The sequence below is a fragment of the Argiope bruennichi genome, chromosome 2 (assembly GCF_947563725.1).
Source record: "Argiope bruennichi chromosome 2, qqArgBrue1.1, whole genome shotgun sequence".
In the NCBI taxonomy this organism is placed as follows: domain Eukaryota; kingdom Metazoa; phylum Arthropoda; class Arachnida; order Araneae; family Araneidae; genus Argiope; species Argiope bruennichi.
In genome coordinates this window covers 76,828,030-76,842,986 of record NC_079152.1, presented here as the reverse complement: position 1 = coordinate 76,842,986, position 14,957 = coordinate 76,828,030, and the positions used below count along the sequence as shown (strand labels likewise).

The following is a 14,957-nucleotide window of genomic DNA, read 5'->3' as shown; positions in this document are numbered from 1 at the left end:
TTCATCAATGGCATTCAGTTAATATACATATGCCCGTTTTTTAATTATATTATGGCGCACTCACTCATTAATGAATATAAAAATTTTCTCACTGGTGCAGGTCATGATCTTAGCTAAGATCCAAAATTTTATTGGTCGGGATAACATTTTTATTAAATAGTATGTGAGAAAGTTTCAGGGAGACTCCCTCACTGGTAGTATCTAAAATTGAATTCTCATTGGAAAGAGTTAAGATTTTGGAGAGAAGGATACAGTAATCATTCAAAAACCGTGTGGTTAACAAGTAACAAAATTGATTTAGATTTAGAGAGAAGGATACAGTAATCATTCAAAAACCGTGTGGTTAACAAGTAACAAAATTGATTTAGATTTAGAGAGAAGGATACAGTAATCATTCAAAAACCGTGTGGTTAACAAGTAACAAAATTGATTTAGATTTGGAGAGAAGGATACAGTAATCATTCAAAAACCGCGTGGTTAACAAGTAATAAAATTGATTTAGATTTGGAGAGAAGGATACAGTAATCATTCAAAAACCGCGTGGTTAACAAGTAACAAAATTGATTTAGATTTGGAGAGAAGGATACAGTAATCATTCAAAAACCGTGTGGTTAACAAGTAACAAAATTGATTTAGATTTGGAGAGAAGGATACAGTAATCATTCAAAAACCGTGTGGTTAACAAGTAACAAAATTGATTTAGATTTGGAGAGAAGGATACAGTAATCATTCAAAAACCGTGTGGTTAACAAGTAACAAAATTGATTTAGATTTGGAGAGAAGGATACAGTAATCATTCAAAAACCGTGTGGTTAACAAGTAACAAAATTGATTTAGATTTGGAGAGAAGGATACAGTAATCATTCAAAAACCGTGTGGTTAACAAGTAACAAAATTGATTTAGATTTGGAGAGAAGGATACAGTAATCATTCAAAAACCGTGTGGTTAACAAGTAACAAAATTGATTTAGATTTGGAGAGAAGGATACAGTAATCATTCAAAAACCGCGTGGTTAACAAGTAACAAAATTGATTTAGATTTGGAGAGAAGGATACAGTAATCATTCAAAAACCGTGTGGTTAACAAGTAACAAAATTGATTTAGATTTGGAGAGAAGGATACAGTAATCATTCAAAAACCGCGTGGTTAACAAGTAACAAAATTGATTTAGATTTGGAGAGAAGGATACAGTAATCATTCAAAAACCGTGTGGTTAACAAGTAACAAAATTGATTTAGATTTGGAGAGAAGGATACAGTAATCATTCAAAAACCGTGTGGTTAACAAGTAACAAAATTGATTTAGCTTCTCTTCATTTATACAAAGCATGCAATTTGTTAACTTTAAATCTTACAAAATATTTGGACATTTCTACAAAAAGAATATTTCATCACTTCCTAAGCAAAAATCTTCTTTCGAATTCTCCTTTCACGTTAATTTGTCACATGCATTTTTAAAGATAGTAGTTTTTGAAATGAGCAGATATCTTTTAAAAATGTTCGCTAAATGTTCGAAAGTTATGGTCTCTCTTATTCCCAGTCCATCCATTCATGTGAAATGAAAAATCTTCCTTTTCCCTGCTGATGAATTGAAGTTGCTAATTTAAGATTGAGGACGGGTATCAACATTCAGGGCTCTTTTATTATTAATGGATAAATTCGTTGTGATATATGTTTCCAGAAATCCATTATTCACTTTTTCATGCAGAAATCTAGACGGGAAATCATCAGTGAAGTCTTCTATTTTAACTATCTTCCTTTCTTTTTTTAATTTTGTTATAGAATTCCTTGTCAGAAATGCAAAATATTGCTTTTGGAATGGGTGAATTTTTGCTAATTGTGTCATTCATTGTTATTTTTATTATTTACAAATCAAATGGTTAGTTAATTCAGAATAAAATATTCGGTCAGAAGAAGTGAAATAATAAATTACTACTAACAAATCATTGTATATTATATATTATTCAGCTCTGAAATACATTATGCAAGCTGCAGAAAAGAAAATGACGTGATGTCACTGCACAATTACAGTCATTGTGTCAAGCGAAATGTTGTATTGAAAAGATTTTTATAAGATTAAATTGCTAATCAAATATGTTTAGCATTTTAAAAATATCTTTTCATTTTAAATGAGGTTATTAGTATATTTTTAAATACACCAATGCTTTAATACATATTCTATGGGTAACAATATAATCCTATTTTTAATTGCTTTGTAAATCTCAAAAACTTGTGTCTTAGTTGCAGATTCAGTTATATTAACGCACCGCTTTGAAGCAACACAAGCGCTGTTTTGGACGGTCCTCACAATTTTCAGACGACAAGGACAACTCTAAATTGGTACCTCCTTTTCTAAACTTGCAAATCTCACCAACTAGATGATGTTTCACCAACGACGTCGTATTTCACATGCAAAAGGCCCGCGTTTATGACGGATACTTAAAAGTAACCGATTTCGAACATCGAACCCTCTAGTATCGAAGCCGAAACTTTATCATTAGGGCTCCAAAGTTCATGTCTTAGCTTTCAAAATCAAAATATTTAGAGTTGGAAACACTTGATTTAATTTTAGAACTGCTGTTGATATTCCTGATCTACATCAAACTGTTATTTTGAATCAAAGATTCATATGGTTAAGAGATGTAAAAAGATTCTAGAACTCAATCACATTTTTATCATTCGACTACAGGTCAAAATTATAACGTTTTTTTTTTCTAATGTAACTTATTTACTTTCAAAGCTGAAAGTTAATTGAAGAAATCTGGCAATAATAATTAAAAGTCAAACTTCTATTTGTTTTAGAGATGCAAATTTTGATTTCCCAAAAAGTCAATATTCAAAGAAAAAGTATTAAAGGATAAAAATTTAATGGGTACAGGTATATATGTAGAAACACATATAGCTGTTATTTATGTATGGTTGGTAATCTATGGATATAGAAATAAGAGAAATTTCAGTTCATTATTTATTGGTTATTGATTGACTCTCTAGAAAAAGAGAAGAAGAAAATCAAAATAAATTTAATTTTATGAAATTTGTAATTTAAATACCTAAAAGATGCTTCGCGGATCAATTCGATCAATATTTCAGTTTTCAGTACATTGAAGTATAGGACACAGCAGCAAAATGGGCGAATATGAAAACGACACTAGAAATATAAATCTATACACAATAAATGGAAATAAAAAATAAATCAATGGTTTAATATATATGACGAATTTTTAGAAGTAATGTGAGCACCTAATATATCCAACGAGCGAAAAAAGAGAGTTTAAAAAATTCATGCTATAATTCTTGGAGCGGTGGTCATTTATACAGATTTTATGTGTTTTCCCAAAAGGAATTATTCGCTTATTCAACGATAATTGTTCACCTTTAAAACTGTATTTGCAAAGGCACTGAATTCTAACTTCTTCTATTAAAGTGAATGCGAGTTACACGTTCATACAGCTGTCACCATTTTTCATAAAATGCTTGATAAAACGATAAATGAGAAAATATTGTCAATCCCTCTTCTGTTTCCACTAAGCACCACAAATGAAACAAGAATATTTATTCAATACGTGACCTTTAAAATTTTCTTTTTACTCAAAAGGTGCTATTTTCAGTGTATCAAAATAGCACGCTTCGCTCTTAATTTTTTCTACACATTTGTTTTTTTTTCAACATAAAATAAGGCATGAAGCGACGAAATCTTTTAAATTTAAATTTCAAAGAAAGGCATAGGAATTATGTATTTTTTCTTTTCTTATGATAAAAATACTATTTATATTTATATTACTAATTTAATTTCGTTTTTGAATTCTATTTTTGACATTTTATGATAACATTGCTGTTGGTTTCGATTCTATAATTTTTATTATAATGGGTTTTTTCTTCGAAAGTGAAAAGTGTGTGTACACACACACACACACACACACACACACACACACACACACACGCACGCACGCACGCACACACACACACACACACACACACACACACACACACACACACACACACACACACACACACACACACACACACACACACACACACACAATCATAATTTTTGAAGCAAAAGGCAGTTTCGAAGACAGTGAAGAGACTTTCGATTTTTTAACTTAGTTTTATTTCCACCCCGGAAGCCATGATTTTTTGCACAAACAGAAGCGACGAGCACACCACAGAACGACACAACACGAAATGAGGAAACGCTCATGAAAATTTTATCCTTGTGAATATATACTTTGAGATTTTAATAGGGTTTCCCAACACGTGTTAATCACAAGTAAAGGAAACACAGGAATCTTTTATTGAAATTTGTTTATATCAACAAAATTTTATCCCTTCACTCGGAGTGTGGGAACTTGTCGTCGTTTAGCCGATTCAGCAATTTTACAAAACTTCTATTGAATTAATTAAATAGAAAAAGTGAAATGGGATCAGGAAATAAGAGAATATTTTAGAAAGAAGATCATATGGGCTAATTTAAGACAAAACTTTGGAAGTTAATTTAAATTAAATTTTAATATATGTATAATTTGATAACACTGATATTATTTTGATTTGTTATTTTTCAATTGCTTGTTGTATGAGGCAAACATTAAAATGCTATAGAAAGCAAATCACTTGACCGAGAGAAACGAAATGTGATGCAAATTTATTATTTACATAATAAGTTTTCATTAAGATTGAGTTTTTTATTTTGTTAGTACCTAGTTTATTTAAAATTTAAAAGGAATTAAATTTTTTAAAGAAATTTTAGAGTATTTCCAAAATAATTTTGTAGTATATCATTAGTATTACTATTGCGCAATATATTTTTACTCCATTTTAAGATTCAAAAAATTAACTTTCCATTGATTAAAAATTTTTTCTTAACATTTAATACTTTTTTTTAATAAATTAGATTTTCTAAAAATGATTTTTCTTTATATAACCATTTGTAGTACCAAAATAATAAGACTCAGAATGTAATCTATCATAATAATCTCTTGTGCAATTAATTTGATTTTACATTTTATTATTAGCGAATGTTCTAATATAATTCGAAACACTAGATATTTTCCTAAGTTTTGGATGAGAATACTGATTGTAAAAAACAATTGTTTTTAACTAGCATCATTTCTTTAAATTGCTTGATTTAAGCATCGTTGCGCATAGAATGCAACCACTGATGCAGTCAAGCAAGATAATGAAGTTTAGAATTATAATGATACGAAGTTTTGAAATAGAGGTTTGAATCTCTTTTCCCTAGGTGAATTATGGTTAAAGCCTTTTAGAGACTTTAAACTCGGTACTTTAATTTTTTAATTTTAAATTTCATTGTAGAATATAAAACGTTAAAAACGTTTTTTAAAAATCAATTTCAAATAAAAACTGTTATTATTGTTTTCATTTGCTTTGAGTCACTATTGGGTTTAAAAATATTTAATAATACTCATTTGAATTCGAATATGTATTTAATAATACTCATTACTCATTTGAATTCACACATGAAAGTCACCTTTCGGTTGTCATTAACCGGTTGTTGTTCTCGGAAGTGACGAAATTCCGAACGATTAATATTTTCCTCTAATAATAATTGAGGAAAAATCTTTAGAAACAAAAGTATACTCGAAAGTAATTGCATAGCATTAGTTGCCTCTTTGATTTTTAACAAAATCAAAAGATGATCTGTTTGTTCTGAAGGTACCTTTTAAAAGTCTGAAAAGATTAAACACACTAAATATAGCATATATGTTAACAAATTAAAACGAAGTTTTTGAAAAAAAAACTTCGTTTATTCAAACTCAAAGCATAACTGTCATGACATGAACTCAACTCTTCTTAAAATCAAATAATTTTGTCCTTATTTATAGAATGTGATATGACTATTTGCTTATTTTTCTTAAGAAATGTGAATTGAAAAGTAAAATTGGCGCAACGTATTTAACTAATACCATCTATGAAAAATTCAATGTAGGTACTTTTTCTTTACTTTTATATACATTGGAATAGATCATATTAAACAATTTATTCTTTCAATTTATTCTTTTTTAATTAATTCTTTCAATTAATTCATTCTTAATTAATTCTTTCAATTCATTCATTCTTAATTAATTCTTTCAATTCATTCTTTCTTAATTAATTATTTCAATTCATTCATTCTTAATTAATTCTTTCAATTTGTTCTTTCTTAATTAATTCTTTCAATTTATTCATTCTTAATTAATTCTTTCAATTTATTCTTTCTTAATTAATTCTTTCAATTTATTTCAATTTATTCTTCCAATTAATTCTTTCATAAAGAAGATTTATATCGAATCTAATTTAGTTTACTTATATTAATAGGCCATTTGGAAATAACTTTATTTTGAGATGGACCTCATATTTTGAACCCCTGTCAAGTGAGAAGGACGAAACTAATAATTTCGCTCCTTTGAAATATTCTGCATTCTAATTCAGTTTCTTTTATAAACATTAGTTTTTGAAGTAAAGGTAATTTCACATCTCCGAATTTGATACATTTTTTTAAAATACGTTATCTACTTGTCATCGCCTTATTTAATGTAAAGAACCGCATTATCATAATGCACATACAATGCCATGAGTTTATTTTTTGATCAATGCAAAATACCGAATGAGTCTTAACTATATGACGCATAAACTGATAAACCCTTAACTCCACATCCTGGAAAACTCCAGAAAGCGGCCAAAAGATTCGTCGAACATCTGGGATTAATTAATGTTATATATATATACTAGCCGCCTTTAGAGACCAGCCGGTTCGCCATCTTAATGTTTGTTAAAATTTTAATAATTAAATATTTTATGCAATTCCAACTTTAATAGATTCTTCAGCAAAATATTTTAAAACTTCAAATTTTGATAGTCATATAATTCTCTCATAATATTATAAACGCCTTCAGTCATAACGTAATATGTATCTCTCTAATTTTCTGTTAGTTCCCGTAGAATTTATACTATAAATAAAAGTGGAAAGGATTATTCTGCAATTGATATAATATTATTTTTTACTGAAACAAAGTATTTTTTTATAATATGATTACTGAAAACAGTCACTGAGCGTTTAAACTTTATGGGCACTAAAGAATATCTTTCCTAATTTATGTAATATTTCAAGAATTTGTCAACAAAATATTCTCAGATTCATTATGACCAGAACGATTACTTAACAATGTTTAATTTTAAATGCATCAAACACTAAGAAAATAAAACGAATCGTTTAAAATAATCGGTTGAAAACAGGTTAAAACAAAACAAAACTAAAAAACGATGTACTTAAAACTATAAGCGTATACAAAAAATATATAACTAACATAAATACAATTTAATTACAAAAACATGCAACTAACCTAAAAATAATTTAAATCATCCGTTGATAATGGTTGTCATGTCAACAATCAGAACACAATGCGCATGCGTGAATTTTCAACGCCAGTTACGGTAACGCAAATGCGTGAGTTTTACTACGCCAGTTGGGGTAACGCTATGCAGATTAGAAATTTTTAATTTTCTTTATTCTGTTTTATTTTAATTCAAAAGTACTTAAGAATGAATCTGAAAGATCGATTAATTAACAATGTTTAATTTTAAATGCATCAAACATTAAGAAAATAAATAGAATCGTTTCAAATAATCAGCCGAAAAATCTTAAGCCTAGCCTCATGACTGTTGGGGGAAAAAACTGAAGCCGTACTGATTTGGCGGTAGGGAAAATGAAAAGATATTTTTGGCAGGAAAGTTAGTTAATTATTAATAATTAAAATTCTAATTAAAAATTCAAAAAAAGGGCTATCCTATCTTTTAAGTTAGATCAAACTGCACACGGTGTGCACATTTGATTAAAATCGGTTAAGTAGTTTAGGAGTCCATCGCGGACAAACAACGTGACACGTAATTTATATATATTAAGATGAATTCGAAGATCAAACTCCCTTCCTACGGTGTCGTGTAAATATTGGTATTGAGTTGTCATCATTTGATGACGTTCAAAATTATGAAGTTCGTCCCAAACAGGCCTATCGATGATTCAAAACTAGGAGTTAAAAATAAAACCCCTGCTCTCTGCATAATCGTATGACCTGAGTTCAAATGATTCTTCGCATTTCAAAAATTCATTAATTTTGAAAAGGAAGATCCTCAGAACTTGAGTGCTTGAAAATCTTGAGTTGTTTGAGTTGTTCTCCATAATTCCTGCATTACGATTTCAAACATTTTAGAAAAAGGAATAGACTAAAGCTAAAGTGAATTCTTATTGAAAAGCTTAACATTTTTCCTGCAAACAGAAAATTTTTGATTTTGTCAAAGATAATACAGAATTTTACTAATCATTTAATTGTACTACTTGAAAATTATTTGAAATAATTAATTATCGTCAATTAAAAATTTAAGTAGGACCTTTAATATATGCGAAATTTTAAACATTCTAACACATTATTATTACAAAGATGAGAACTATGAAAGACTTCTTAAAATTCAGAAATCTGAAAAAAAGAAAATCATTTGGCATCCAAAAGGAAATACTGGCGTGCTTTTCTGTTATTTACTAATATATTCTTTTAGCGGTTACATAACTCTACTTCCTTCTCTTTTGATCCAAAAGATGGCGTTACTTTATTAATATCAAGAATTACTTCCCATGATACTTCTTGGCGGTCATTATTAGATTGTGTTCAAAGTGAGTGTCGTGTATTTTTTTGAGTTCGTGTTTGTTTTGTCTTGTGAAGTGTGGAACTTAGAAAATAATTAAATAGCTGTTGCTGAAGCTCGCCAATTATTTTCATCTACCTCATGATGACGTTATAAAGAGTCTCGTTCCTCTACACTTTCATAAAATTATATGGATTAAATTTCTGTAGGTTTGGGTAAAATTTCATTTTATGGTTAAGAGAATCTAGTAAGCTTTGAACAACCTCTTTTTTTGGCCAATAAATTTTAGATTAGTCTAATATCCAATACAGATATTTAAAGTTTTATAATAAACAAATAAAATTTAACATTCAGACATTTAAAGTTTCAAATGTCTGGATGTTAAATTTTATTCATTCCATTGTTCATGTGTTTACAAATAATCACTTGGATTCAATTCCCAGTGATAGATTTCCTTCAAAATTTTACAGAGGATTGAATCTATGATTTGAATCTAATTAACAAGTACCTTTTGCAATTTGGATGAATAATAGTATTCATATATATACAGACGAGTAGAAATAATTAAAAATATATGCTTACTTCGAAAACTTAAAGATCTGTGGCGGTTTGAGATAGAACCTGGCACCTTGTAGTTCGCAGTCCAGTAACCAAAAACAATTGCTCGGGTAGTGTAGTTGTTAACTGGATTATAAGCTATTAACTACAGACTCTCCCTCCAGTGAGTCGGAGGTGAGACGAACGATATGGCTGTTGAGTGGTGATGTATTAGCTGTTGATTCTAATGCGCCTGTACCCATTTGAGTAGCGCCAAGCGTTATGGCGAGCGTGTGTGGGTGAATGGTTGCTGATGCTGTTGCTGTGTCAAGTGAGTCTGACCACTTTGGTTTACTGTGGGTAGATGGCGCCACAACAGCTGTACGAAGGTTGAAGGCGATTGGTATGAGCGAGGATAGAACCTGGGACCTTGTGGTTCGCAGTTCAGTAACATGACCATGATACAAAAGCAATTGCTTGGGTAGCGTAGTTGTTAACTGGCTTATAAGCTATTCACTACAGATCAATTAAAAACTTTCAAGTGAAACATTTTCTGCTTTCAGTCTGCATATAAATAACTAAAAAGGCAAGCAGTTTGCTACAAATCGTAAGTTATTGCATTCTGATGATAAATTATACTAAAAATAATGATCAACTTCAGTGATGAATCATTCTTTTTCACACCTTCATATCGGATGATCAAATTTGTTTTAAGCCAGTGTATGTAAATATTTGAATTATTTTCCGATTAATAAATCAAAACAGAGGTATAAATTATTTGAGAAACTAAACAGAGGAAATGTCTTATTTGCTAATAGTAAATAATATCTATTTGTCCTCTAAATCTTTAATAAATGGAAAATTTATGAGAAAAGTGTAAAAAAAAAAGAATGAATAAACAGAATGCTTTATTATAAAATATTAGAATTGGAATTAATATGATTTAAACTATTGCTCTTCAAAAGACTTTTTTTTTTTTTTTTTAAAAATAATAGAATAAAAATTATTAAAATTATTTAATAATATAAATAATTATAATAACAATATATAATATTTAGATTATATGCAATTTGTCATCCGCGTTTGAAAGCAATAAGAAGAAATAGTTCTACTATCTAAATAACTAATGAACAATTAGCACGACAAGCGAGTCTGTACCTGAGCCTCCAAATTTCCATAAATTTGGAATATAACCAAGAATTCAATCTTGAAAAAAAATCACTACTCATTAAACCCAGATTCATTGTGCAGTTTTTATGAAATCAGGCTTAAAAACCACCATCTAATTATCAGGAACCAGAACCTTGAGACATAGAATGAATATTGCATGGTTAAAATGCTATAGACTAAATTTAGCATACTGAACACCATTTTGAAATTGCACAGAATTGAAAATTTATAAATTATCACGCTAATATCAAAATTTCGTAATGATTATTTTAAAATGGATCTCAATAACAAAGGGTAATAAAAACCATGCCTTGAAAGTACATAGCATTTATATCTGTACTATATTTGTTACAGTGGTAAAATATATAGCTCAAACATTTTTATTTAATCTTTTGAATTCATTCACTTCTTTGGCCTATTATATTGCTTGGTATGAAAGTAATATTTTTCGTTTTATTCTCTGATATTTTCTATAGGAAAAGCAGTGTTTGTTTTAAAACGATTCATGTTTATTTTTATTTCCTGATGAATTAATCGATGCTTTTTAAGGTGGACTTTATTAGATACTATTGTCAATTATTCACTTACAGTTATGACATTTTTTAGCCATATGTATTAAAATGTAAATACATCAAATATTTTTAAAAACTATTTAAAACATAAAATAAAATTTTTTTAAATAAAAAAAATTCAATTATTTTTAAAAATTTCAAAATATTTTAGGCGATTTAATTTTTAATTTTTTCTATTACTCTTTCCCCATTATTCTATATAAATTTATTTGGAGAAAAACTGTGTATGATTTTATAACCCAATCAAATGTTAATTTTTTTTAATTAATTTTATGCTCATGAATTGAGTTTTCATAAGAATTTTATGTTTTTCGAAACCAAAATTAACTTTCTAAAAAATTCGAAACATAAATGCGTACCATGTTTTCTTTTAATATTTAACCGAAATGTTTATCATTAGTTTTATCTAACTTCTTCAAAAATTTAGATTAAAGAAAAATCTTAATCTTAAATTCTCTTTAAAAATAATGCATTCAAAGAATCATTTTGAAAAATGTCATTAAAATAAAATTTTTTTTCTTTAGGCTCTTTAGATATCTATTTTATTAAACAACGTATTATTTAATGCTATTTTAATTACATATATATTTAGATATTGGTGATAAAACAATAAAAAGAAAAATTTCATATTTTTATCCACTTTTATATATTTTAATGCCCATTGTCCCCTTAACAGCGTTTTTTTTTACTCTTTTTATTTCTGCTCAATACGCAAGATGAAGAAATGATGATGTTTTACTTCCGTATTTAATCACTGTCAAATGTCCATCATAAAAGAAAGTTAATTGAATTTTAATATGTCCATAAACACTACAATTCTAAATAAATCAAAAATATATGTAAGATTTCAATCTTATGTAGTGGAAGATTTAATAGATAGTTAAACAAATAATGAGTTTATTTAATAACTTCAAAACGCTTTAAAGAGCAACTTGATTCTTCAGATTAAATTTATAAATACTCTTAACGTCGAAATGAATTTAGGCATTCTCTGGTAAATTTAATGCAATTATACCTTTAATAGGAATTTCAGCATTCTTGTGTTCGTTTAAATTAATAAGGAACGACAATTTGACAGAAATCAAGTTAAGCTCTTTAAAGTAATTGGATATTTCAAACAAAGCTTGATTCAATATTCGTTCTTCGAAATTTAAATTAGGTTTTCAAAAATTAAATTAAAATGAATTCATGAAGTTTTGAGTTAATATAACTCATAATGTTTCATCAGGTTAAATTTATTTGTTTGCATTTTGTCTTTAACTTTCTGAATACTTATACATAATTAACTAAATTACTTTAACGCCTCAATCTTTATGACATTAATTTTAGAGAGCTTAGAGTAGTAATATTTCCTTTGTAATATAAATTGCTACATTTGCGTTTTTAATACGATCTTAAATTCCTAATCTTTATGACATTAATTTTAAAGAGCTTAGAGTTGCCATATTTCCTTTGTAATATAAATTGCTAAATTTGCGTTTTTAATACGATCTTAAATTCCTAATCTTTATGACATTAATTTTAAAGAGCTTAGAGTTGCCATATTTCCCTTGTAATATAAATTGCTAAATTTGCGTTTTTAATACGATCTTAAATTCCTAATAAAGACGAATTTTCAACAACTGAGAAATGTTAACGATACGAATTATTATTGTTAGTTGATAAATTAAACACTTCCTTATTCTTTTAATCCATAATAACGACTTTGGAATCGATTTCATTGATATTGATAAACAACATTGTTGTTTCTTATGGCACTTACCATGGACAAGCCCACTGTTGCGAAGACAGCGATTTTAAGCCAATGGGGGAGCATCTCCTGTTTTTATAGTAGCGTCAACTAGGGTCAAGAGTACGACTTTGCTACTCACGCATCACTCATTCGTTTGCACAACCCCTTTTTACAGGAGGGCACATTCACACATCTCACAGATAGAACAACGGAAGAACAACCATGCCTAAACCGGGCTTGAACCCACGACGCCAGATCACGGGGAAGACGTGCTACCCCTATGCTAGGACGCCGGCACAAACAACATTATTTATATCACAGAATAATCTAGACGCTGTCTTTAAAATTCTACATAATTTGAAAAACATTTTTAAAATTCATATTTTTATAATAAAAGTATGTTACATTTTCTTAATAGATCTGATTCACATATTTCAAATATAATAGGCCTGTTTTTAGATTTATCTCAGTTTATCTATTTATATTGTTGGCTGTTTTTCTAATGAACTATCTGTTGGAAGCAAATTATATTTTTATAAATTTACACTAAAGAAAATTTAATTCCATAATACTGATAAAAAAAATGTCGTGTAAAAAATAATTACCATTAATTTTAAACTTTAATTATCTAAAATTTTATAGAAAAATATCCTAAAATTACATTTTTGTTTATTCTCTTGAATTTATTTATAACTGATATAACACATGTTAAACGTAAACTTGTTATTTTTTTTAAAAAAAGGTATTACTTTAGATTAGATATTTTAACTCCACGTTATACTTATACGTTTTCTTTTCAAATTTCTATTTATGAGAATTAAAATAGCATCATAGGTATATATCCAATTCAATCACTTAAGGAATTATTTCCAGACACTGACTGACAAAAAATAATTTTCACAGGTCCTTCTTTATATTATTATTCTGACTGAAAATTGCATTTTAAGATACATTAATATTTATAAATAATAATTTTTTGTTTATCCAAACAATTGACTGAAATAAATAAAATCATAATTGTGTGATGCTAAATTTTTTTTATTTTATGTGAATATTAAAAAAATGTTAACATCTCAAATAAAACTAAGAGAAATAATTTATCTACGAAAAGAGGGAAATAATTATTTCCTCTCTTATAATTCTTTACGTCTTTCTGTGATTTAGTTAGGTCATTGTCTCGCTAATTACCTGAGGGTTGTTTTTTCTCATCTGATCATAATTCGAAATTAAGAAGGATCACTTAATTTCGTATTATGGTAAGATAATAATAATAAAAAAAAAACAGAAGCTGAAAACCAGATTGTGAAAACATTGTTGAAAGACATGAAAATATTAGAGTTTCTGTTGGAGGACAGAAGAAGTCAGATTCCTTATTATAATACGTTATTTGGCACACATTAAGTAATTTTGCATTCTTTTCAGAAACTACGTTTTTGCAGTACAGTTTTTCACTTGCCATTTCATACAGAAAAAATCAATATTGAAATTGTAATTAAAACCAATAATTATAGATATTTCAAGTAGGGAGAATAATTATACAATACTTTTAGAATTATTTGTGAAGCCAGATGAATATTTTCTGAAATATCAAAATATTAATGTATTAAATAACAGAAAATTTAAAACTGAGTAATAAAAGCTTTAGTACTTAAATACATCTATAACCCAGATGCATTAAAACATTCCCTATTATGCCTTAAACATAATATTCTTAGGTCTTTTGATTAGTTAAATCACATCCGTATTTGATACCTGAAGGCTGCTTATAATTTCGAATTAGTATCAGATGAAAAGGACGATACAGAGCCAGAACTTACAGCTTTCAAATTTCCCCGTCAGACCAATAGAAGGATACTGAGCCGTCATGGATTTGACATGAAAAGGGCTTCATGTACATGCAATCGAGTTTCATGCATGCGTTAATGCAATCGAGTTTCCTTAATACAATTACCTGGACTTTCATATCCCTAAACAGACGCTCAGGTCAGACCACAGTGGTCTGTTTAATATGTTGGATTGAAACGATTTCAGTCATCCCAAATTTAATTTTTTATTTTTATTTTTAATAATTTTTATAATTTTCTTTTGATAGAACGCATTATTATATTAAGAGCCAGAAGATATTCATTCATTCATTAAAAAAGTGCAACTTTTATAACATTTCAAGGTAATGTTTGTTAATTTGTTAATACTTAAGTTCCGTATCTGATTAGAAAAAACATTTATAAAAAACTCTCATAAAGCAAGAACATTTGGATATCGTTATTTCAAATATCAAGGTACAACTTCTGCCATTTCCGTTCGTATTA

General features: G+C 28.1%; 1 protein-coding gene across 2 annotated transcripts in view; it reads right to left on the bottom strand.

Annotated features, from left to right (window-relative positions):
• LOC129955844 (uncharacterized) overlaps positions 1-14,957 on the bottom strand; it is a 293,119-nt gene that overhangs the window by 139,841 nt on the left and 138,321 nt on the right. The window contains exon 1 of one of the 2 annotated variants that reach the window (XM_056068256.1): positions 12,679-12,747. The exons of the other annotated variant lie outside the window; for it this stretch is intronic. Within the exon in view, the coding sequence (XP_055924231.1) occupies positions 12,679-12,732 (54 nt within the window). The 5' untranslated portion in view covers positions 12,733-12,747. Of the gene's footprint in view, positions 1-12,678; positions 12,748-14,957 lie in introns of those variants that run through there. 2 annotated transcript variants of the gene reach the window in all.